Below are 27,327 nucleotides of genomic sequence, written 5' to 3' on the forward strand. Positions count from 1 at the left end.
TAAAAAGATTGCATAATTAACCTGAAGTGAACTAAGTAAGGAAAACTTCAATACGATGTGTTTTATTAGAGGATTTCAATCTCAGGGACACCATATGGTGGTCTCACACAGCCACTAATAAAACACCCTTGGCATTTGTAAAAATTGTATACAAAACTTTCTAAAACAAGAAGTACTGCAACCAGCTTGGTAGTTCTATATTAGGCCTCACTCTGATGGACAAAGATGAATTGTCACCATACAAAAAATTGATGACTGCCTAGGTGAAAGTGATCATGACTTAATTTTATTTGTTATGTGCAAACAGAATATAGTCTTGACCAGTAATTATAGAGATCTATACAGATATAGACACACACTTGGTACTTTAAGACAGCCAATTTCCCAAAGCTGAAAACAATCACGAGCAAGTTTGAGCAGAAAGAAAAATGTAAATATAAAAATGTGAATGATAATTGAGAGTTGCTTAACAATGCTTTATTCAATGCTCAGAATAAGAATTCTGAATCATATAAGAAGTCTTCTTTGGTTAAAAGCCAATCCTAGTTTAAGAAGGGAAGTGAAAGTAGCAATTAAAAATAATATATAACAAATGGAAAATGAGGAAGTTGATAGAGTACAAATCTGCATTTAGAAAATGTAGACAACTGAGAAAGAAAACTAAAAGGTTTCGACAAAAAAATCCATGGCCAGTAGGATTGAAAACAATAGGAAGAAATTCTTTAAATGTATCAGGAACAAAAGAAATCCTAAAAATAGTTATGGTCCAATACTAGGTAAAGGATGGTAAAAAGGCAGCAGTAGTCAATACAAATTTTTGTTCTGTATTTGGAAAGAAGCAACATGATATATTCATATCTTATGGTGAGAAAAAAATAATTTTCTATTTCATCATTAGCCAGGGAAGATGTTATACAGAAACTATTGAAGATGCAATTTTTAAATCGGCAGGACCAGATAACCCGTATTAAAACAATTAACTGTGGAGTTCTCTGACCCATTAATACGGATTTTTTTTAAAATGTGGAACACTGGAGGAAGTTCCAGAGGACTGGAAAAAGGCAAATGTTGTGCCAATATTTAAAAAGTGTATATGGGATGAGCTGGGTACGTATAGGCCCGTTAGCTTGACACTGGTCCTGGGCAAAATCATGGAAAGGTGGATATGAAATGTGATCAGTAAAGATTTAAAAATGGTGGCATAATTAATGCCAATCAACCCTGTTTTATGGAAAACAGGCCTTGTCAAACAAACCTGATATATTTTTCTGATGAGATTACAAATTTGGTTGCTAAAGGTAATTGTGTTTACATAAGACATGTAGGGTGACCATATTTCCCAAAGGGAAAACAGGACACCGTGCAGGGCCAGCCCGAGCATGTGTCTGTGTTTCTCCCCACCCCCGGAGCTGCCTGAGTGTCCCCCGCGCTCCCCCCCCCCCCAAGCTGCTCACCCAAGCCCTGCCCTCCCCAGGTGAGGCTGGCATTGCTGCTCGCTTGAGCCCTGCCTTCCCCACCCCACTTTTCTGACGTAAGGGGCATTTGTCCCATTTGCTCTTGCCAAATTGATCAGTTGGCAAGAGCAAATGGGACAAATGCCACTTTTGCCAAAAAAGTCAGGACGGCTTAAAAAAGGGACTGTCCCGACCAAAACAAGATGTGTGGTCACCTTAAAGATATGTATATTTCTATATGGCATTCAACTTAATCCCGTATGAAATTCTGATAAAAAAATTAGTGCTATATAAAGTCAATGTAGTCGATATTAAATAGATTAAAAACTGGTTAACTGATACATCTCAAAAATCAATTGTAAACGAGGAATAGGGTTGTTTCTACTGGAGTCTCACAGGGATCTATTCTTGGCCCAATGCTATACAATTTTTTTTAAGTAATCAGGATGAAAATATAAAACCATCACATCACAATAGTAGATAATCAGCTGAACATGAGCTCCCACTACAATGCTGTAAACAAGAGGGCGAACACAATCCTTGGATGCATAAACTGAGGAATATCACATAACAGTAGGGAGGTAGACCTACCTCTTTATACAGCATTAGTGAGACCATGACTAAAATTCGGTGTCCATTTCTAAAAAGTATGCTGAAAAACTGGAAAGCATTCAGAAAAGAATGATTTGAAGTCTGGAAAAATGACAGCTTGAAAAAGTTAGGTATTGCTTCCCTGAAGCAATGGTTGTGTTCCTAAAGGTTCAGAAACTGACTAATGACTGAAAATTAAAAATGTGTCTGCCTACAGATATATAATATATGATGTAAGAAGTCATATCATGTGTGGTCTCTCCCAATTCCTTAAATAACCTATGCCTTATATAAAACATTTTGCCCTAAGATGTACAGTCACTTGTCAATGCAAGTGCTCAGCTGCCAATAAAAATGAGAATCACAAATGCATGAGAGGGGAACAGACTTTCTTCTTGAGCCAACTGCTTATCACATTTTGGGGGGGGGGGGTTCAGAGATAAACTACAGTAGAACCTGGATAAGTGTGTCCCCATTAACATAATCCTTCATTTATTCATAATATCCTGATTTCTTTCACTATTTTTGCACTGCAGTGCAAAATCCCACAATAGGGGATTCTACTGAAGGCTCACTGGAACTCATCCATTATCCCTTTCACCTCATTCCTAAGTGCACAAAAGAACAGATTTGCTAATTAGTGAACAGTCGTGACTGAAATGCCTGTTATACTTTTTCATACAGTACAAAAAAAATCTTATTTTCAAATCAAATACTCTTCTAGCAGATTGGACAGAATTTTACTTTCTCCCAAACACTTATTAGTGTATTTGTCCTGCTGCAAAATTGAAACACCGCCCAAACTAAGTCAAACTGAGATCTGATGCTTGTATTTCCGCTCCCTTTAGAAGTGCCAAACTGAGGCCATTTAACACTGTTAAATTAGACTTTATATAGGCTTAAAGAATGGACCTGAATATTACCAAAAGCTTCGCACTTCGAGATCTTCTCTATCCTTTCCATCACAGAGGAGACATTGATGTACAGTATTTTATTCATTTGGCCACAGCTTTGACTTCAATAAATAATAATAATGAGAACATAAGTACATGCTCTAAATTTCACATTTTTAAGCAACAGCAAAAGCATATGTTCTCTCTTCGTATCAAGCAACATTTTTCTTCATTCCATACACACCTGTTCCCAATCAACATACACTAAGTGAATAGAAGAAATCTTTCCTGAATGCGCCCTTCTGGCCTTCAAACAACCCTCCAACCTCTTCAAGCTCATCATCAGAAGCAAGCTCTCCACAGACCAGGACACACCAACCCAAAGTAGCACCAGACCCTGCCAGAACAAGAGATGCAAAACCTGTAGACATATCTCCACTGCTAAAATGATCAACACTGCCCACAACACACCTTTCATGAGTCCTACACATGCCTATCACAACATGTGGCGCATCTCATCAAATGAGCTAAATGCTCCAACAGCAGCTATATGGGTGAAAATGAGACAATCATGATGCTGTTGAATGAACTCGCACAGAACACATTTCACAAAGTGATCACTCCATATCTGACCTCTCAGTCCTCCTCAAAGGAAACCTGCAAAACACCTTCAAAAGATGAGCCTGGGAGCTTCAATTCATAACTTTGCTAGACGCTAAAAAGTACAAATTGAATAGACACATTGCTGTAGTAATCCATAAATCCACTAACGCTAACACCCCACAAAGCTGTGCCCCTTCCCTCCTTTTCCCCTATGACTGGAGAGGTTTTAACTGCCGACTTCACCTTGAATGGTCCCTTGAGGCGTGTTAACTACTTATTGTTTAGCTGTGACACGGAGTACATTTCCCAGACCTGAAGAACTCTGTTTTGATTGAAAGCTTGTCTCTCTCACCAACAGAAGCTGGTCCAATAAAAGATCTTACCTCACCCACTCTGTCTCTCTAAAACCTGGTCTACACTAGGCAACTAGGGTGGTATAGCTATGCTGCTCAGGGGTGTGAAAAATTCATATCCTCTGAGCAACACAGTTAAACTGTGCTAACCCCAGTGTAGACAGCACTACCACCCCCTGGGGAAATGGAGTACCTATGCTAATAGGAGAACCCCTCCCACTGGCAAAAGTAGTAGTTTCACTGAAGTGCTGCAGCAATTTAGGGCTTGTCTACACTTACATTTTATAGCACTCTAATGTGCTGGCTCAGGGGTGTGAAAAATAACCCCCCTGACCGCAGCAAGTCTGAGTGCTTTAAAACGCTAGTGTGGACAGGCTCCGAGTGCTGGAAGCCACGCTCCCAGCGATCGGAGCTATTCCCTTCGTGGAGGTGGATTATCAGGAGCACTGGGTCTCCCAGCGCTCGCGCGTGACCACATTCACACTTCAAAGCGCTGCCACGGCAGCACTTTGAAGTTTCTAATGTAGACATAGACTCAAGTGTAGACAAGCCTAAGTCAATAAAATACAGCTATTTTGGTTTAAGAGTGTTCACAGAAGGGTTTGCACCAGTTCAATTAAATCAAATTAAATTCACACCATAGATTAAAGCAGTGCAATTTTTTTGTGTAGACAAACTCAAATGCAATTAGATTCGGGCTTAAACTAACCTGAAACAAGTCACTCAAAAATAAAAATACATGTGTCCACACAGCCTTTTGCACCGATTTAAACAAAAAATTTAAATGAAACGCAGCAAATTTTGAGTGTGAATTAAGGATAAATCAAACCAGAAGCTGCTGGATATCAAAGAACTTTTAAAGTGTAATGAAATTCAAATATGTCAGAATTGATTTGCTTTACCTTCCCCACAATACTTTTTAAAGGGGTAATTTATCAATACAGTTGGTTACCGAATAAGGATCCAAATGACCTTTTAAGCAAGAAATTCTCATAATTTCATGTTTAATCTTTTCAATCATAATTATTTATATGTATAAACATATACACTCTCTCTTATATAATACTGCCTTTGGCAGGTGAAACTGATTTATGTTTATCATTTTCTTTTCCAAAGAGGCAAGTACATGTACATTTACAGTTTGTTCTTCACATTCTCTACCCCTTTGGGAATATGCTCAAGAAAAAAATATTCAGCTTCTATGACTGAACGAACAGACGGTTTGCTTTTAAGGTATCAGCAGCTGTACTGAGAATTGTACCAGCAGGACAAGAGAGTTCATCTAACCATACTGTGGCAAGGAAATGGAGTAACTCTTCAGAGCATTTGCCTCCTAACGTAGGAAAGCCTGAATGGGAAGGAAGCCCTCAGTAACATTTTGGGTACGCATCAGAAGGCACAATAGTAAAGGAGTCTGCAATATGATGATAGCTTAATTACCAACAGTAAGTCAGTCTTGGCAGAAAACCAAGGGGAAATATAGGATGGAAAAGTACAGGGTTAAGAACATACAAGTTGTTGCAAGCCTAAAAGAATTGCACAGCATGTTATAGTATGTTCTTTTATTAACTGAAAAATCAGAAGAAACTTCTGACAAGTTTTTATTAATGTTTGCCTAGGTTTGATATGGCAGAATTTTCTCTTCCTTCATGATATAGAAATGCTATTAGAATTTTAAAAGGAACAACTTTCTTGAAGAAAATGTGCTAAACGTGACATTTTGAAAGGGGAACAAAGTTTAGTTTTATATTTATGGAAATTAATAAAATTGCAGCTGTGTTCTCAAAGGCTACAAAGGCCATGATTCTGAGAACACTCACACACAAGTAACTGCTAAATACTGAAGCCTTGATCCAGCAAACACTTAGGTATGTATTTAACTTTACTTTTGTGAGTAATCTATTGTATTAATTTTGATGGAATATATGGGCCAAAGAGCCAAAGGCATTCACACAATTCTGTCACTGTCCAACATTAAACAGCTTTAAACAAAGTTGGGGTTTGGTACATAGAGACCTCCGTCTGCTTAGTACCATGGCAAACACACTACTAAAATTCTTGTAACCTTTTATTAAAGATACAGAAAAGAATGAAAAACAGTTAAAGCATTTGAAATTTAAATTAAGTAAGATTTTCATTTTAACATCCCTTGTTCCTTTTCCCTTGTAGAGTGTCTTTAGAAAGAAAAAATCCCATCTGACAGTCTGTTAGATGGTATTAAATGTGGTAATAACTGTCCTTTTTGGGAAATAGCACGAAGTTAGCTGACTTGTTATTGCTGTTGTTGTTAAAGTCTGATCCCATTTCCGAGAAGACCAAACAAGACACTCACAAGAAGGGAGAGTAAATAACAGCAAAGGGAGAAAATGCAGCTTCTGTCTCTGGTGTTGACTCTCACTTACGACCTCGCTGCTGGACACCTCTGAGGGTTAGGACAAAGGCGGCACAATGACATCACGTTGAATCCCAGGAGACGGTGGCGTGGCAGCCATGATGGTGAAGCTTCTTCCCCTTTCAGTCAGCAACTGTTGCACTCACTTCCATCTATCCATATTTTCCCCCAAATTTCCCATCCCCTCATTATTTTGTTCACCAGTTAGGTCTAATTTTCCAACACACCAATTTTGGTCCCTTAATTTCCACTCCCATACTTCTTTAAATTACCAGACATGATCTTAACACAATCCTTGAATCATATCAGGAAGCCTTTTTGTTTGGACTAATTCAGTCTCTGTTGCCATTTTGCACCTTTTCCCATCAACATTTATTGTTTTCAGTTACTGTGACACTTTATAAGCCTCCTCACAGTTTTTACAGTTGAGCTTACAATCAGAGTAAATTTGCAGGGCTAATTACCACAAGAGATCCAACTGAAGTCTTTGTGTGTGTGTATTTATGTATTATTAGGCCTGCAGATTTGTCACAGCACTTTTTATCAAAAAAGCACAAAGCAGTCTTGGTAAATTTAGTAAAAATCACAAGTTTGGTGATGGCTCTGTGATTTTTGATGAAAAATGCCCTGACAAATGAGGGGGCACCAACCACCCACAGCTGCACCCTCCAACCTGGCACCCCTGCTCTAATCTGGGCCACAGAAGGAGAGGGCTAGCTGGAGACCAAGCTCATCTCGCACTCACCCTGGTCATGGGCAGCTCCTGTGCCACGAGGCTGGGCCTGGGGATTGAGAGCCAACCCACTCCACATAACCGTGGCCACAGGCAGGACACCTGTACCACCAGGGCTAGGCCCATGGGTGAAGAGTGATCCCATCCTGTACTCAACTTTATCACAAGCAGCATTGGCTCCTGTGTCCTGCAGGGCAGGGCCTGGCTGCCTGCTCTGGACATTGAGATCTAGCACATGGGGTCGCAGCGCTGCTCATATTTGGCCCTGCTGCCCCTCCATCATGAGGGAGAGAAAACAGGACAGCTGGGCCAAATTTGAGTGACCCACATCTGGGTGAACGTGGGGAAGGCTTGATCTCCAACACCCACCTCCCCAGGCCAGCAACCTACCTAGAACCTTCCTGCAGGAAGTCACAGACAAACAGAAAAAACATGGTATCCATGACTTTTTCCACATGGTGATAAAGCTGCAGCCCTATGTAGTATACACTAAATGTATATACTGAAGCCAGTGGGGGATACTCACCCTGAGGAAAATTATCTGTGTGTTTGTAGGATCAAGGCCTTAGTGAGAATCACAATATAAAAATTATGTCACTTGAGGTAGCCAATGTATTATAATCCACACAACACAAATTCAAGCTTCCTTTCCTCCTCCCATAAGAAATTACTCTAAAAGTCTGGCAAGACACCAACAGAAAGGAAAAAGGTGATGTTCCAAGCAAAATTTGTCACACATGCTGAAGTACTTGATATCAAATGATGACTGGAGACAGTCATGACTTGACGCAGCTTGTCTATATGCTATGAAGCCTGAAGCAGCCAGTTGCTCATTTTGGAAAATCTAACTACTAATTGTAACAAGATGGCTGATGTTAGTTTGGTGGGTCCTGAGCTTTTCTTGGCGGGGAGCTAAGATGCCACCCCTTGCCCCTGTTCTTGGGGCGTCGATGGCCCCGCTAGTGGCCCAGGAAGGTGGTAAAGGAGGGAAGCAGGGGAGGCGTCTGGGTTTGCTCCTCACTCTGAGCCACAGCCCCTCTCAACCCCTGCAGGTTCTTACCCTCTTCCCCCTTGGGTGGGGTACCTGCAGTCCTTAAATGCTGGGGAAGGGAGTCTCCCTCCCCTACTGGGCAGGGTCCCCCTTACTTCAGTTCTCTGATTTTCCATGTCTCACAGCACACCTCCAAGATCCAGTCTTCTCCCCTTCCTCCGTCTGCCTGAAGCAGGGGGTTTTATTAGGTTCCTAACAGGGCCTTAATTGACTGCAGGTGCTCCAATTAACCTGTAGCCACCTTCCCTAGTCTACAGGGAACCACACCTTAATTAGCCTTGAGCTTACATATTTCCCCTCTAGCACTCTCCCACTGCTCCCTGGCTCTCCTGTATCACATAATATTATATAGTTAAATGGAAAAAAAGTAATCTCTGTCTCCACAGATATGTGCCATAGATATAGAAATCCATTTATACACTATAAAACTCCCTTTGGACTTAAATATTAATAAATATCTGCTATCACAAATTTTTGTTTGAACTGAAATTTTCTGAGAAAATATTGCATTTGAAAACTTGTTAGTAACTATCCAACTTTCAGATCTTAAGACTAAATTTAAAATTTGAAACACTGTGACACACAGCCAGAAAAGGTTAAACATCTTGCAGGATAAATGACCCAAATTCAACCTTTAGGGACATACTGGTAGATAATGTTTGTGGTTTTGTGTGTTTACAAATATATTGTTAGAGGTTAAAAATATAATCAAATTGCTCCTGTCTATGCTGTATTCTGTTAATTCAGAGATCAAAACGAGATCTTAACATTTAAATGAAGTGAGCTGTAGCTCACGAAAGCTTATGCTCAAATAAATTTGTTAGTCTCTAAGGTGCCACAAGTACTCCTTTTCTTTTTGTAAATATAGTGATATCACTATATTGATCTCTCTTTGAAATGTATAGCAAATCACCTGAGAATGGTGGAAAACAGGCAATTGCCTTATGGTAATCCATGTAGCTAAATACTGGTGATGCTGAGGAAATGGGTCTACTTCAAAGTCTCGATGATTGCCTATTGTTCGCCTAAGGACTCTGAGCTGCCATAGAATCACAGAACTGGAAGGGACCTCCAGAGGTCATCTAGTCCAGTCCACTGCACTCAAGGCAGGACTAAGAATTATCTAGACCAGAGGTGGGCAAACTATGGCCCACAGGACCATCGTACCTGGCCCTTGAGCTCCCGGCTGGGGAGGCTAGCCCCTGCCGTCCCCTCTCCCCCACAACCACGCCCCCAAGCGGGCAGAGCGGCTTGTGCCTGCCCACCTCCCAGGCTTTCCAATAAACCAGTCCTGCTGCTCTGAGCAGGATGGTAAGGGGGCGGGGAGTGGGGTTAGATAAGGGGCAGGAGGTCCCGGGGGACAGTCATGGACAGGAAGCAGTTGGATGGGGTGGAGGTTCTGGGGGGCGGTGGGGGGGTGGTCAAGGGAGGGGGAGCAGGGGGCGGTTTGATAGCAATAGCCGTGGGAGTCCTGGGGGGCCTGTCAGAGGACAGGGAGTAGGGGAAAGTTGGATGGGGTGGAGATTTGGGGGGGGGTGTCAGGGGAGGGGGAACAGGGGAGGTTCGATAGGCATCGTAGTCCTGGGGGGGGCGGCCTCTCAGGGGGCGGGGGTGTGGATGGGGTCGGGGAAGTCAGGGGACAGGGAGCAGGGGGGGTTGGTTAGGAGGTGGGGGTCCTGGGGGGGGGGGTTAGGGGGGGGATCCCAGGGGAGGGGTAGTCAGGGGACAAGGAGCGGGGAGGGGGCAGATGGGGGGGGGAGGGAGCCAGGCTGTTTGGGTAGGTACAGCCTTCCCTACCTGGCCCTCCATACAGTTTTGCAACCCCGATGTGGCCCTCAGGCCAAAAAGTTTGCCCACCCCTGATCTAGACCATCATGAGAAGGCCTGGAACTGTATAAAAAACCCTTGGGTCCTGATCCTTTTTATCTCAGATCTGCTTGGTGTTTTATGCAGGAGAAGCTTAAGTCATAAGACTGAGATCTCCAGTGCCACCTGGATCACCCTGAATATGAACATGGGATTGAATCTATGGACTAATTCTAAGAACTCTTTGCGACTCCAAAGATTACCATGTCCACTATGAAACTGATCTCAGAACTGTATTCATGTCTGTATGTATACTGATCTTTTAACCAATACTCACTCTCTTTTCTTTTTAAATAAATTTTAGTTTAGTTAATAAGATTTAGCTGTGTGTATTTAGGTAAGAGCTGAACTATTCGTTAACTTGGGTGGTAATGTGTCTGATTCTTTGGGATTGGTAGAACTTTCTTATACGATGAATAAGATTTTCAGTAATCATCATATTTGACATGGGTGACCGTGTGGAAGCCCAAGGCTGGATTGCTATAAGGGAACTGTGTTTTGGCTTCTGTGCAACCAAGAAGGTATTGTAGCAGCTATTTGGTACTGGCTTAGTAAATCTAAGTATTAGAATATCCACCAGCTTTGGGGATTGTCTGCACCATTCGTTGTAGTTCGCCCTAATTGACTAACCTCAGTGTGGCTCCCCTGGGATCTCAGTCAAACACTAAATGTGAAAAAAAAACCAAAAACAAATACCTTTATATTTTCCATGCAAACATATTGCAAACGATTTCTTTGAATGTAAATCATATATATTTTGAGCTTTTGCTAAACACTAATGGAAAGAAATCACAGTAATGTCCTAGTAAGTGTGAGAGAGATTCTCTAAAACACTGAGCGAGGTTCAGAATACAAAAGTTCAGAAAATAGTGCAGGTAAGTAAACAATTTAAACAGTAATATTGTTTCCAACTTTCATCCATTTGTGATATTAATCTGTAAAATTTATATCTGAATTAAATTTTCTATAAAGAATCTGGTTTTGCCAGAGGCAAAATTTCTAATAATTAAGTCAACATGTAAGATAATTTTGCTGAAATTTAAACTACAAAAGACAAAAGGTACCTATGAAATGTTGTTCCAGGCAATAGATCTGCTCTAGATCTGAGAGGCAAGCAGACAGAGAGAGAGATGCATTTAGGATGAGAAACGACACTTCTTCCATCACCCATTGATATAGGCCTTTACAGAGTTGACTTTTAGCAATACAAAAATCAGTGGTATAAGTATCTCTTTGACCTTCTTTGCATGAAACCCACTTTAGAAGCAAGACAAAGATTATAAATGAGCTCTCTATATAGTTTTTGAACTTCATTGGCAAAGCACTTTGCTGACATATCCACTGTTACAAACTATGCAACAACACCTACTGTGGAAGGTCTACTCATAGACCCTAACATAGTGGTTTAGTCAGGGTTAACAATATACCAAGAAGCGGTATATATATAACATCAGAAATTATTATTGGAACTCAGTCTTGCTTTTCTCCCACACAATTTTTGAAGCTATTTATGTTTCTGCTCTGCAGAACAGGTTATGAGCAATACCATTTTGATAAGAAAAATATTACTTCCCGATACTGAGACAAACTCTGCAGTTTGTCAATTTAGCATTAGGGCTGCCACCCTCTACCAGTTCTCACACATAGATGTGCTTAATTTAAAATCCAAAGAAAAATATGAGTTAAAAGATTGAGTCCATTAACTAACATATTTAAGTCTCTCCTATGGCAAAGGTTACTGCAGATTTCAATAAAAGCTTGAAGTTCAAGGTTATACTTTTCTCTTTAAGCTAAGCACTAAAAGTCAAAATAATTTTCTAAGTAACACTGGCTTTTTCAGCTTCTATCACTGCCACACTGTACGAATACCTTGAATACTGATGAAGCTTACTCTCTCATACTTATATCTAGTAACCAAATATTTGGTGGGTACACCCCCCTGGTCATGCACTATCTAACGAGAAAGTAAGGAATAATAAATCTGTAATAAAACATTCCGCAATAAAATAATTAACAGTAGGTCTATACAATATAATCTTTGCAGGGTGTGCTGTTACAAAACCCCATTAACAAAGCCTACATACCAAGACATATTTCCGGTACATCAGCTGTGATCCTTAAAAAAGCCAAAACAATATTAATCAAACAGCTCAGAAAAATATTGTAAGATTTACTTGCAAAATCCTCCAATTACCTTTTGGATCGTCTCAGCATGCTGGTGGCAGGCAGAGAGAAATTGGACAGCACTGTCCAGAAGGAGTCAGACATGATCTTTAAAAGCTTTCATTGCTGGGAAAATACAGCACAATCAAGCCACTAGCAATAAATAAGAAACCAAATAAATACCAGTGACAGAGCCGATGCAAATTCCCTATAGACCTTGCAAGCTGTTCCATTAACGCAAGGCAGGCAGGCAGGCATATTGCTGCTGGTGTCAGTGACTGTTTTCTATTGATTCCATCCATGCCCGCCTCTCTCTCTTTACTAAAGGTGGCAGTAAAAAAAATGAGATGTTTATTCCCTTCCTAATAAAACACCACTTTAAATCTGGAGTCTGTTTTATACATAAAACAAATTCTTTGTGCCCAGATCTCCTCATATTCATCCAATTACAGTCAAAGAATTGCAAGCAAAACCATAATTGGGGCTGTATTCTTGTTCTTCAATAACAAGATACAGTGTGTTTAAGCTGTCTATGTGCAGAGTGCAGTTTCTTGCCTAACCTGTTTTTAACTTATATGCTTTTAATCTCAAAGTCATAAATGAGGCACAGGGTGGTGGTGGTTGTTTCTAAAAATCACATTTCTGTCTTTAATTTAAAGATTAAAAGTGGATTTAAACACCAGCAAAATATAAACTTATCAAGTTCAAATTCAAGAAGTACAGTTCATAATTTTTATTTGGTTGCAATAGGAAGTGAATGATATGTAAACAGACCAGTTTCATTTCATATCTTGTTTTCATGCGGAGATGTGTATTTTTTTCTTTGAAGATACTAGTAAGTCATTAATAAATAAAAACTCCTGGATCATATCACCTGGTGCCTAACATTGCTTGATTGGCTAAATTTTGACTGTACAAAATTGTTAATGAATACAGCACTTTAGCAGTTTCTTAGCCCACTCTGTCAAATCAGCCACCAGTTCATTTTCTCCCAAAAAACCACAAGCTTATCTTGTTTTTGTATTTTCCAGGGGTTAAAAAACCCTGATCTTTGATACTGTAATTTTTTTAAAATTCTGCTATGTGATCTGTATTCATTTTAGGAGTTTCTGTTGAAGATTTGTCATCACATCTTGAAGCTAATGACGTCTGATATACTCCAGTTGTTTCCGAGTGACTCTTCACATGCATAAAAAAAATGACAACACCTGGCATTTCCCATTCCTTTAATCCACCCCACATGCTTTAAAAAGGGTACTTAAGTATCTGGGAGGAAAAGAATCCCAGAACATAACAATATACCTCTCTTTTGTTTTGCATGCAATCATGTGGAAAAATTGCAGGATTATCCATATGTTCCATAAAATACATTTTTAAAATGTATATATTTGCCAAGTATCTTAAGAACATAAGAACAACCACATTGGGTCAGACCAAAGGTCCATCTTGCCCAGTATCCTGTCTGCCGACAGTGGCCAGTGCCAGGTGCCCCATAGGGAATGAACAGACCAGGGAATCATCAAGTGATCCAGCCCCTGTCGCCCATGCCCAGCTTCTGGCAAACAGAGGCTAGGGACACCATCCCTGCGCAGCAGAAATGATTCAGTGATGATTCCGCCTGATTCAGTAGAAATACATTAGACACCCATGCTCCAAAAAGGACTGTGTGATTCTGCAGCCAAATTTGTGTTTAACAATCATCCCTTTAGGGCTTTTACACTTTTGTATCACCAAAATAAGCTTCAAAGAACTTTGAGTTTGCTATCACAAAGGGAAGTTAGAACATAACCTATATTTTACTCAACTCGTGTGAATATGTGCTCTTGAACATACTAATTCTCACATTCTCATTAAGAACATACTGATCAACTTCAAATATCAATCCACATGCATAAATCATAGAATCATAGAAATGTAGGGATAGAAAGCACCTCAAAAAGGCATCGAGTCCAGCCGCCTACACTGTGGCAGGACCACATAAGCCTATACCATCCCTGATAGACGTTTGTACAACCTGTTTTTGTAAACTTCCAATTATGGGGCTTTCACAATCTCCTGTGGAAGCCTGCTCCAGAGCTTAACTACCCTTATAGTTAAAAAGTTTTTCCTACTATGCACTTTAAATCTCCCTTGTTGCAGATGAAGCCCATTACTTCTTGTCCTATCTTCAGTGGCATGGAGAACTGATTATAGTCCTTTTTGTAACAGCCCTTAACATACCTAAAGACTTATCAGGTCCCCTTTTAATCTTTTCTCAAGACTAAACATGACCAGTTTTTTAAACTTTCCTCACAGGTCAGATTTTCTAACCCTTAGATCATTTTTGTTGCTCTCCTCTGGACTCTCTCCAATTTGTCTATATCTTTCCTAAAGTATGACACCCAGAACTGGACACAGTGTTCCAGCTGAGGGCTCACCAGTGCCAAGTAGACTTATACGACACTTCTGTAAATACACCCCAGAATCATATTAGTCTTTTTGCACAGCTGCATCACATTGTTGAGTTATACCAGTCAACTTCAAATACCAGTCCATGTGTATAAATAGTTTTACAAAAATTGATAATGTTATATATCTTTTCTATTAGTTTACACTAACAGCACCATTCTCAAGGAAGAGCATATATAAGTCTTTTGCTTACTGTGAACTGATTTAAATTCATTATCTCTTTTCTTTTAAGGTAACAGTATTGATACACTACAACAAAAAACAATGCCTTGAGTGTCCATAGCTAGGAAGCTAAGCTACTGAAGGTGTAAAACTAATACCCATAGCTAACAGAATGTTAGGAACCATTACAAAAGGGATAAGACAGGCAGAAAATTTCACGATGACACCATATAAATCCATGGTAAGCCCACACCTGGAATACTGCATGCAGTTCTGGTCGTCCCATATCAAAAAAGATATATTAGAATTGAAAAAGGTACAGAGAATGGCAACAAAAATTATTAGGGGTATGGAACACCTTCCATATGCAGAGAGATTAAAAAGACAGGGACTGTTCAACTTGGAAAAGAGACCGTTAAGGGGGGATATGATAGAGATCTATAAAATGGTGTGGAAAAAGTGAATAAGGAAGTGTTAATTACCCCTTCACATAACACAAGCACCAGGAACAGATTTAAAACAAACTAAGAAAGTACTTCTTCACATAATGTACATGCAGCCTGTGGAATTCATTGTCAGGGGATGTTGTGAAGGCCAGAATTATAACTGAGTTCAAAAAAGAATTAGATAATTTCATCAAGGATGGGTCCATCAATGCCTATTAGCCAAGATGGTCAGGAACGCAACCTCATATTCTGAGTTTCCGTAAGCCTCCAACTGCCAGATGTTGGGACTGGACAACAGGGGATGGACCACTAGACGACTGTCCTGTTCTGTTCATTCCCTCAAACATCTGGCACTGGACACTGTTAGAAGATAGGATACTGAGCTAGGTGGACCATTGGTCTGACCCAGTGTGGTCACTCTTACACACTGAATAGCTTTGAAACGGTTGTGGGAAGGATCCATCAGTGAAGATATATATCAGCAGTACCTAACCGTAAAGTCTTTGCTTTGTTTGTTGAAACTGTGTGTCACCAAGAGGGGTCATTGTCGAATACATTAGCTTCAACAGTTGTAAATATTGTACACTTGTCAAAGAACAGAACTTCTTAAACAATTTACTATTACTGCATTTGAAAAGTCCCCGTTGCACATGTCAATGTCAAAATCTAATCTAAAGTATCAGCTTTTATTAAACACATACCATTATGGTACTGAACATAAGCACTAAACAGAATAAACGAAATTGTAAGCCTGTCTTGGGATAGCCTGTACAATCTGCTTATGGTTTTAATTTTGTGATGCAATGTTTTTATGGAGATGATGGAGGGAACAAAAGAAACCTTAGGCACTTGATAAAAAATTTTAAATGGTGATATTTTAAAATCTTTTTAAAGTAAAAAAATATATATATATTATTCAAATTTTCAAGAATGCGCTTCTGTTGTAACTCACATTTAACCTTAATTTTTTTCTGCACTACAAATGGAGATTAAAATGATTTTAATTATGGAACAGCTACTGTCTACATCAGAAACTGAAAATATCTGCACAACTGGGACTGACAACCTTATCCTACAGCTCTAACATCACAGACCTCTACCTGTCAGCTACAGAACCAGACAATACAGAACAGCAGGTTCATAAAATTACAAAGGGTTAGATTCTGTGTGGTCTTCACTGCATTGTTAGCTCCACCAAACATCCACACACAAGTCTCTAGCTCAAGTTAAGTGGTGTTTTAAGCTACAGCTAGCTAGTGCTGCTGATGCTCATACTAATAATGCAATTGGGCTGCAGCAGCTCCTAATCATCAGCTGCTAACCCAACCACTCTGTGCAGGTAATCAAATAATTCTGTATGACTTATTTCAGTGCTGTCAGTGGAGTAACTACAGTATACTAACTCAAGTTATTGCAGTAAAGACAAGTTCGAAGAGGAATAGCAAAAAATTTGCAGCCCGGGGCAGAGAGTTACACTTTGGGCATTCCTGAGTTGCTCTGGTTTGCTCCAGGGGCTGCAGCTGTACCCAGTCTAACTTGGACCGCCATTACAGCAGCCTTTCTAGGCTGCTCTGAATCGCTGCATGCTGTGGCCCCACACCTACTCCCACCACCCCCAAGCAAACAATACCAGGGCTTGTGAAGGAATCCGAGTTTGCTTCCTCAGTTCTTGTGCTGGGGGAAATTCTTCCCTGGACAGATCTGGCACTTTTAAGACCGCAGTGCTGCTGCAGCCCTTTTACTGGGTACCGAAGGGCCAGAGTCTGGATAGGAATTTCACACTCGGGGCCTGATCTTAATCACACCAAAGTCAATGGCAAAAAACTCCCTTTGACGATCAATAAAAGTATGATTGGGTCAATAACCCATATCGAAACCAATCTTTCTCTGTTTTTTCTATAAAAGCCACCTCCAATATTCCCTATGGGACCAGGACTGGGCCCCAAATTGGTCACAACAAAAATCATCAGTCACTCTGCTTAAGTTAAAACTATTGTCTTCAAATAAAGACAGAACTTGAGTTTTAAAGGAGATTTAACTCCTTGGAAAGTTTGACGTGGTAGCAACAATCCATCTTTGATCCAGAGGAATATAAAGATTAGCCAAAAGTCAAAATTTGAAATGACAGTAATTATTTTAATGAACTGTATTTCAAAAATAATTTTAACAATTTTCTTCAAACTTTACAGAAATATTCTTGTTCTGAATAAGAAAGTAAATATGGCAGTTTTCAAGCCAAAATAATATTCCAAAGTCATAAGGTGGTAAACAATGGCTTTATAAAGGAAGCTAGTTGCAATCTTAGTAATAAAGAACCCATCTCTTCCTAATGACTTAAGCACCATGGTAACAACGTTGCATTAAAGGTTACATGAAAAAAGGAGATTTTTTGATTACATCACATATGCATACCAAGAATGCACAAAAAGGCTTGGAACTGTTTCTTACTTTCATTTCTACTGTAAACTCACTTAATTTCCTAAGAACAACAACACTCCAGGCAATGAATTTCTTGGAGATTGTGTATTTCCTAAATGGCTAAAATCCCTTGGTTTTGGTCTTCCTGTCTTATAATACCACCCAATGGAATATAAACGGGGAACAAAGGTATGTCTACACTACGAAATTAGGTCGAATTTATAGAAGTCGGTTTTTCAGAAATCGTTTTTAAATAGTCGATTGTGTGTGTCCCCACACAAAATGCTCTAAGTGCATTAAATGCATTAACTCGGCGGAGTGCTTCCACCGTACCGAGACTTCCGGAGTGCTGCACTGTGGGTAGCTATCCCACAGTTCCCACAGTCTCCACTGCCCATTGGAATTCTGGGTTGAGATCCCAATGCCTGATAGGGCAAAAAACATTGTCGCGCGTGGTTCTGGGTACATGTCGTCAGGCCCTCCTTCCCTCCCTCCCTCTGTGAAAACAACGGCAGACAATCGTTTTGCGCCTTTTTTCCTGAGTTACCTGTGCAGACGCCATACCACAGCAAGCATGGAGCCCACTCATCTCACTGTCACCGTATGTCTCCTGGGTGCTGGCAGACGCAGTACTGCATTGCTACACAGCAGCAGCAACCCATTGCCTTGTGGCAGCAGATGGTACAATAGGACTGGTAGCCGTCATCGTCATGTCTGAGGTGCTCCTGGCCGCGTCGGTCAGGAGCGCCTGGGCAGACATGGGCGCAGGGACTGCATTAGGAGTGACTCGACCAAGTCACTCTCTTTAGTCCTGCAGGCAGTCCTATTCTACCATCTTTTGCCAGGCAGGCAGGAAATGAGGATGGCTAGCAGTCCTATTGTACCATCTTCTGCTGAGCAGCCAAGAGATGTGGATGGCTTGCAGCCCTTCTGCACCGTCTGCTGCCACCCAAAGATGTAAAAGACAGATGGAGTGGATCAAAACAAGAAATAGACCAGATTTGTTTTGTATTCATTTGATCCCCCTTCCCTCTGTGAAGTCCTGCCTGAAATACAAGAGGGAGGAATAGCTTAGTGGGTTGAGCATTGGCCTGCTAAACCCCAGGGTTTTGAGTTCAATCCTTGAGGGGGCCATTCTGTGTGACAGTTGTTCTTGTTTCTCCTTGATGTAAAGCCACCCCCTTTGTTGATTTTAATTCCCTGTAAGCCATGTCGTCAGTCGCCCCTCCCTCCATCAGGGCAACGGCAGACAATCGTTCCGCGCCTTTTTTCTGTGCAGACGCCATACCACGGCAAGCATGGAGCCCGCTCAGATCACTTTGGCAATTAGGAGCACATTAAACACCACGCGCATTATCCAGCAGTATATGCAGCACCAGAACCTGGCAAAGCGATACCGGGCGAGTAGGCAACATCAGCGCGGTGACGAGTGATGAGGACATGGACACAGACTTCTCTCAAAGCACGGGCCCTGGCAATGCGGGCATCATGGTGTTAATGGGGCAGGTTCATGTGGTAGAACGCCAATTCTGGGCTCGGGAAACAAGCACAGACTGGTGGGACCGCATAGTGTTGCGGGTCTGGGACGATTCCCAGTGGCTGCGAAACTTTGGCACGCGTAAGGGCACTTTCATGGAACTCTGTGACTTGCTTTCCCCTGCCCTGAAGCGCATGAATACCAAGATGAGAGCAGCCCTCACAGTTGAGAAGCGAGTGGCAATAGCCCTGTGGAAGCTTGCAACGCCAGACAGCTACCGGTCAGTCGGGAATCACTTTGGAGTGGGCAAATCTACTGTGGGGGCTGCTGTGATGCAAGTAGCCAACGCAATCAAAGATCTGCTGATATCAAGGGTAGTGACCCTGGGAAATGTGCAGGTCATAGTGGATGACTTTGCTGCAATGGGATTCCCTAACTATGGTGGGGCCACAGACGGAACCCATATCCCTATCTTGGCACCGGAGCACCACACCGGCAAGTACATAAACCGCAAAGGGTACTTCTCAATAGTGCTGCAAGCACTGGTGGATCACAAGGGACGTTTCACCAACATCAACGTGGGATGGCTGGGAAAGGTACATGACGCTCGCATCTTCAGGAACTCTGGTCTGTTTCAAAAGCTGCAGGATGGGACTTTATTCCCAGACCAGAAAATAACCGTTGGGGATGTTGAAATGCCTATAGTTATCCTTGGGGACCCAGCCTACCCCTTAATGCCATGGCTCATGGAGCCGTACACAGGCAACCTGAACAGTAGTCAGGAGCTGTTCAACTACAGGCTGAGCAAGTGCAGAATGGTGGTAGAATGTGCATTTGGACGTTTAAAAGCACGCTGGCGCAGTTTACTGACTTGGTTAGACCTCAGCGAAACCAATATTCCCACTGTTATTACTGCTTGCTGTGCGCTCCACAATATCTGAAAGAGTAAGGGGGAGACGTTTATGGCGGGGTGAGAGGTTGAGGCAAATCGCCTGGCAGCTGGTTACGCGCAACCTGACACCAGGGCGGTTAGAAGAGCACAGGAGGGCGCGGTGCGCATCAGAGAAGTTTTGAAGATCAGTTTCATGACTGGACAGGCTACGGTGTGAAAGTTCTGTTTGTTTCTCCTTGATGAAACCCCCCGCCCCTTGGTTCACTCTACTTCCCTGTAAGCTAAGCACCCTCCCCTCCTCCCTTCGATCACCACTTGCAGAGGCAATAAAGTCATTGTTGCTTCACATTCATGCATTCTTTATTCATTCATCACACAAATAGGGGGATAACTGCCAAGGTAGCCTGGAAGGGGTGGTGGAGGAGGGAAGGACAAGGACACATAGCACTTCAAAAGTTTAAAACTTTAAAACTTATTGAATGCCAGCCTTTTCTTGCTTGGGCAATCCTCTGGGGTGGAGTTGCTGGGTGTCCTGAGGCCCCCCCCACTGCGTTCTTGGGCATCTGGGTGAGGAGGCTATGGAACTTGGGGAGGAGGGCGGTTGGTTACACAGGGGCTGCAGCGGCAGTCTGTGCTCCTGCTGCCTTTCCTGCAGCTCAACCATACGCTGGAGCGCATTAGTTTGATCCTCCAGCAGCCTCAGCATTGAATCCTGCCTCCTCTCATCACGCTGCCGCCACATTTGAGCTTCAGCCCTCTCTTCAGCCCGCCACCTCGCCTCACGGTCATTTTGTGCTTTCCTGCACTCTGACATTGTCTGCCTCCACGCATTCGTCTGTGCTATGTCAGTGTGGGAGGACACAATGAGCTCAGAGAACATTTCATCACGAGTGTGTTTTTTTCGCCTTCTAATCTTCGCTAGCCTCTGGGAAGGAGAAGATCCTGTAATCCTTGAAACAAATGCAGCTGGTGGAGAGAAAAAAAGGGACAGTGGTATTTAAAAAGACATTTTCTACAGCAATGGGTACACTCTTTCATGGTAAACCTTGCTGTTAACATTACATACACAGCACATGTGCTTTCGTTACAAGGTCGCATTTTGCCTCCCCCCCTCCTCCACGTGGGTAGCCCCTCACCCCTCCCCGTGGCTAACAGCGGGGAACATTTCTGTTCAGCCACAGGCGAACAGCCCAGAAGGAACGGGCACCTCTGAGTGTCCCCTTAAGAAAAGCACCCTATTTCAACCAGGTGACCATGAATGATATCACTCTCCTGAGGATAACACAGAGATAAAGAACGGATGTTGTTTGAATGCCAGCAAACATACACTGCAATGCTTTGTTCTACAATGATTCCCGAGTACGTGTTACTGGCCCAGTGTGGTCAAGTGTCCTACCATGGTGGACGGAGTAAGGCTGCCCTCCCCACAAACCTTTTGCAAAGGCTTTGGGAGTACATCCAGGAGAGCCTCAAATGCCAGGGCAAATTAATCATTAAAAAAGCTTGCTTTTAAACCATGTATAGTATTTTAAAAGGTACACTCACCAGAGGTCACTTCTCCACCTGGCGGGTCCAGGAGGCAGCCTTGGGTGGGTTCGGGGGGGACTGCCTCCAGGTCCAGGGTGAGAAACAGTTCCTGGCTGTCGAGAAAACCGGTTTCTCCACTTGCTTGCTGTGAGCTATCTACATCATCATCATCTTCCTCGTCCCCAAAACCTGCTTCCACGTTGCCTCCATCTCCACTGAAGGAGTCAAACAACACAGCTGGGGTAGTGGTGGCTGAACCCCCTAAAATGGCATGCAGCTCATCATAGAAGCGGCATGTCTGGGGCTCTGACCCAGAGCGGCCGTTTGCCTCTCTGGTTTTCTGGTAGGCCTGCCTCAGCTCCTTAAGTTTCATTGCTTCGGGTCCCTGTTATGCCCTCTGTCCTTCATGCCCTGGGAGATTTTGAAAAATGTTTTGGCATTTCGAAAACTGGAACGGAGGTCTGATAGCACGGATTCCTCTCCCCATACAGCAATCAGATCCCATACCTCCCGTTCGGTCCATGCTGGAGCTCTTTTGCGATTCTGGGACTCCATCATGGTCACCTCTGCTGATGAGCTCTGCATGGTAACCTCTGCTGATGAGCTCTGGCCAGCGTGGCAAGCTGCAGGTGACCATGCAAACAGGAAATTGAAATTCAAAAGTTTGCAGGCCTTTTCCTGTCTACCTGGCCAGTGCATCTGAGTTGAGAGTCCTGTCCAGAGCGGTCACAATAGAGCACTCTGGGATAGCTCCCGGAGGCCAATACCGTCTAATTGCATCCACAGTACCCCAAATTCGACCCGGCAAGGCCGATTTCAGCGCTAATCCCCTTGTCGGGGGTGGAGTAAGGAAATCGATTTTAAGAGCCCTTTAAGTCGAAAAAAGGGCTTCGTCGTGTGGACAGGTGCAGGGTTAAATTGATTTAACGCTGCTAAATTCGACCTCAACTCCTCATGTAGACCAGGGCCAAGAAAAGTACAGCCCATGGAGAGTCTGATTATTTAAATTAACTGCAACGGACAATAGATCAAAACTGTTTGAAGGAGCCCACCCAAAAAAAAATATTTTCTATTGTGTACACATGGAACCTCAATTTTACTTCAAAATCATGCCTTGCATTTAACAATAACCATATATGAGCCTTTAGATATTCAAAACTAAACCTCAATTCATTATATTCTGAGAGTTACCTCCTGCTATGTATATATATTGTTCTGTCACTTCATCATGACATTTAAAAAATAAGGATGGTGTGAACACCGAGATTGCCTAAGGCACACATTAAATTACACAGTAACAAATTACTTAAGTTTTATTTTGCAATTCATAAAATTAAATTAATTACCATGACTGCTGTGATTTCACAAGATACATATTACCACAGAGTTATTATCCACATCTTGTGAACTTGTGCCTTTTGATCTATAATGGTGCAGCGGCGCCACTGTAAAGAAGGTTGGGTCATGACACAGAACATTTAGAAAAAGGCAGCCAGGTCAATTTTATTATCGTGTTTTGTTAAAATAAAAATGAACAGATTAAATGAAAGGAAATTATCCTGGCAATTGTATTTAGTAAGGGAAGGGAAGTGCTGTGTGCGTGCAAAATCTGACCATTATTTGTTACCACTTTGCTCCGGCAATATGAAACCAGCAAGCACGTTACTTTTGTTTAATAATTAAAGCTTTTATGAATCCATGCCCTAACATGTCTATAGACTTTGTCCATGAAAATGGGTATTGGCTTCATGATTTATTTGGCTTTCAAAGAACTGTACTAGAATTACAAAAATAGTGCTCTGTCTACATGCAGGAAGTTTCAAGAGGTTCATTCCCCTTCTTCCCACAAAAGAATATTTTTCTCTACGTGGATGCAGCACATTAAAGGTAAAGACAGGTTTCAGAGTAGCAGCTGTGTTAGTCTGTATCTGCAAAAAGAAAAGGCGTACTTGTGGCACCTTAAATTTGTTAGTCTCTAACGTGCCACAAGTACTCCTTTTCTTTTATTAAAGGTAATCTAATTATGATTCGCAAAGCTGCTGTCTCTACTGAGCCACCCACTAGATTATCATCCATTATATTTCCTATATAAATGCATTTCCATAGAAAAATAACCTACTAAGGGCCTTATCCAATTATTGCATTGTAGATCTTTTCGTTTGTTAATTAGTTTCATTTTTACAAACTATTTAACCAAGTTCAAGCCCATTCCTTGCAAACTCCTAGTTAAAAATACATTTCCCTTGATGCTGTTGCACAAGTAATATGAAATGGAAAAGCCTTCTACACTCAGCCACTTGCTTTCTCTCTATAAGCAAATAAAATTAGCTGCAGGATTACAAAAGCCACCAAAGTCATCAGTTTTAGGGCTATGTTAACCAGAATCTCAAAAAAAGTTTATTCTTAAGAGAGAAAGACCCTTTTCTTGTTGATTTGTATAGTGCAGTAAGCGAATCAAAGACCAAACAGAAATGGCTTAGTGGCTGAGCAAAGAAAATGGCTCAACAAACAAATAAAATTTGTCAGCAGATAACATCATTTAATAAAAGAACACATGTATAATTTATACTGGAATTTTTAAGGTCTAGCCTAATGAAGTCAAGAGACCTCAACTGTATATCACTAGCAAAGTAATAGTAATAAATATCTGTGTGATGCATTTTCAGAACATTCTGTATGGGTTGACAAAGCTTATTCTCTTATGATGTTATAAAAGTGAACATCTCGAAGTCTTTTATTACCAAGATGAACTGGATGAGATTATAGTATTAATACGAGAGGGATTTAATTTAGTTTTTCAATATGGGGGAGGAGTCAGATCTTCTCCTATTCCCTCAAAAAGTGGAGCCTATAAAAAAAAATTGAGGGATTTCAACAAGATTTGTTTTGGGGCAAGGTGAGGCATTATTTGACAATGAGCTAAGCACATTCCACACATTCAAGAACAGACAGTCCCTTCTCTACAGACATACTGACAAAACAAAGACTGACACAAAGCCTGGAAATAAATAAATCTGTCAGGCTCATTTTCTCTGGATTTTACTATCACATTCTTTCTTCACATTCTAAGGTGCCACAAGTACTCCTATTCTTTCTTCACATTCTTTCTTTTGGTGGAACTCACACCAATTCTTCACATCTCTGATCAGTCCAGTACTAAGGCACAGTACAAATTTTTACCAAAATTTCAATTTCCTGCACTGTATCAAAGGCATGTCAGAGTTACAGGTGTTTGACATTAAGCTAAAAATTGATGGCCTGTTTCTCAGAAGTGACAAAGACACAATTCCCACTAATGTCAATCGAAAACTGCAGGTGCTCAGAACTTCTGAAATTCAGGTCATGAGATTCCAGCTATGCACTTATAATGTGTGTAACTAGCATCTTTTTAACTAAATTAGTTTAGAGGACAGTGAAAAAGAGGGAATGACAGCATTGGCTACAATAAGCGTAGTGTAGTGAGGCACTATAAACTTCGCACACATGTCTGTATTAAGACCACCAGCTGTTTTCACATGTGGATACCTTATATTGTCCCTCTTATGTGAAAGCCATTAACTGAAACTCCACCATATAGTCATCATGATTAACATGTTATAAATTATAATACCACTGAGAACCAAAAGAACCAAGAGTCTGTACTAACACAAAGGCATTGCCAAAAAATAGAAAAGTGCCCAAAGTTCTACAAATATTTTTTAATCTATAGTGGAAAACACTGCTGCATCGCATTTCTACTTGCAAAAGTTTTATCTTTCTATTAGTATACTAAAATTCTGGAAGACAGAATGCTTTTCTTCACAAGGAATACTGATAAGTTATCTGAGAGCTTTAATATAGTGCAAGTCTACCATGATTTCAAACTCTCAAAACTGCTGACAGAACATCAGTGCCACAGAAAGATCCTGCTTTCCTCTTTAGAAGACTTAATTGAAGTGACACCCTCTCCCAGCTCTGTTCTTTTCAAGTAAGTATGATTCAAATGCCGATAATCATTTTTAGTGAAACTTGACCTAAATATATGATGCAACAAGTGTCAAATGTAAAATATCTTAAAAAATAGAATATCGCATGTCAACTCAGAATGACTACCATCATTTCATTCCTATCCAAAATCTTCAAATTCCAGACGTGAACATTTGTCCTGATGCCACTGAATACTCTTTTAGAAAATATAAGCCATATGTGGCTATAGCTTGATTTACATACTGTTCTCCAGAACATCAATCTCCTCTCAATTTACAATGATCATGATTTAGAGAAAAGTAAACATAAACTGGGCCCAGAGACTCACCTGTTATCACTATTTCCCTTCTTGTTATTTATTATATTTCACACTGTTTTAAAAACTTGGGAGAGAATGTATAACAAATTCACTTGGGAAAAAAACACAAAAGGGAACCTCCAGGATCCTTCTCACGACCCCAACCTACTAGTACAGAAGAGGAGCCTCAGCTGCTTGTGCAAGGAATTACTATACAAATAAGCTGAGGACCAGGCCAGGGGACTGGTAAATCCTCAGCGGGAGGTTTTTGTATGTTCTGATGAAGTTTAACACTTATATAGCACTTTGCAAACATTACCTAATTAATTCTCACAACACCATAGTGAAGCAGGTTTGGCAAAGCAAATATTATTAAGGCTACCATTAGGTCATAGAGGTCACGGAATCCATGACTTCCACTGACCTCCGTGACATTTTCTGCCCCAGGGCTGGAGTTCCAAGCCATCCCTGCCCCCACAGCTCCCAGCCCCAGCATTGTCAGAGGGACCCCACAGCTGCCCAGCCGCCCCGGGGGGCTGGCGGATGCTGCAGTTTCCCAGACGCTGCTGCTGAGCAACTGCGGGGAGTTCCTGCTGCCCGCCACAGCTGAGCAGCTGCAGGATCTGCCAGAAGGAGGCCGGGGGACCCTGCTGCTGCCCAGCCACAGCGGGCGGCCGGGGAACCCTGCAGCTGCCCAGCCCCGGCGGGCAGCCAGGGAACCCTGCAGCTGCCTAGCCACGAGAGCAGCAGGTACCAAGACTGCTTTCTTTTCTTCTGCACTTCACAATGGAGGTTGCACCCATTTTTTTTCCTGATGTAGACCTCACAATAGTTATCTGTATCTGTGTCATGCCAAGATGGGATTGTAACAACAGATTCTATGCTTGAGGAAATGCCTGAAAATCTTGGAAATCAGTAAGTGCAGAATGTGGCTGCCCATTTGCTTAGTGACATATTTCACAGAAAATGTATCAACCCTGACTCCAGAAATGAGCACCAGCTTCCAATTTGTTTCTAGGTATAATCCAAGTTCTTGTTTTTAATCCATTAAATCCTCTGTGATTTGGATCCAACGTATCTTAGATGACACTTCTTTCTGCCTCTTAACAGCAGGTTAAGGAATGCTCAAGTTCACGTCATTAGATATGTTTTTCTGAAGGCCAGGGGCCGAGAATTCTCAGTCAAGGCCCTTCAACTCTGGAAATTACTCCCTCACCTAGTTAAGGGTGGGGGGGTGGGAAATCAATGCTTGTTAAAAAGAACAGATTTTAAAATTTATATTCAATACATTTTTTTAAATATAAACCTATTTAAAATTAAATTTGAAATTACAACCACCTATGTTAAAGCCTAGACTTAGTATAAATCTATTAAAATTAGGGCTGTCAAGCGACTAAAAAATAATCGCAATTAATCGTGATTAATCGCGCTGTTAAACAATAATAGAATACCATTTATTTAAATATTTTTGGAAGTTTTCTGCATTTTCAAATATATTTATTTCAACTGCAGCACAGAATACAAAGTGTACAGTGCTCACTATTTTTTATTACAAGTATTTGCACTGTAAAAAAAATAGTATTTTTCAATTCAC

General features: G+C 41.4%; 1 protein-coding gene across 7 annotated transcripts in view; it reads right to left on the bottom strand.

Annotated features, from left to right (window-relative positions):
- The window catches only part of MAST2 (microtubule associated serine/threonine kinase 2), a 379,580-nt gene that overhangs the window by 135,959 nt on the left and 216,294 nt on the right, over positions 1 to 27,327 (bottom strand). Inside the window, exon 1 of one of the 7 annotated variants that reach the window (XM_074961830.1) lies at positions 12,131 to 12,342. The exons of the other annotated variants lie outside the window; for them this stretch is intronic. Coding sequence (XP_074817931.1) covers positions 12,131 to 12,204 — 74 coding nt within the window. The 5' untranslated portion in view covers positions 12,205 to 12,342. Of the gene's footprint in view, positions 1 to 12,130; positions 12,343 to 27,327 lie in introns of those variants that run through there. 7 annotated transcript variants of the gene reach the window in all.

This window comes from Natator depressus, chromosome 8, assembly GCF_965152275.1.
Source record: "Natator depressus isolate rNatDep1 chromosome 8, rNatDep2.hap1, whole genome shotgun sequence".
Taxonomy (NCBI): Eukaryota; Metazoa; Chordata; order Testudines; family Cheloniidae; genus Natator; species Natator depressus.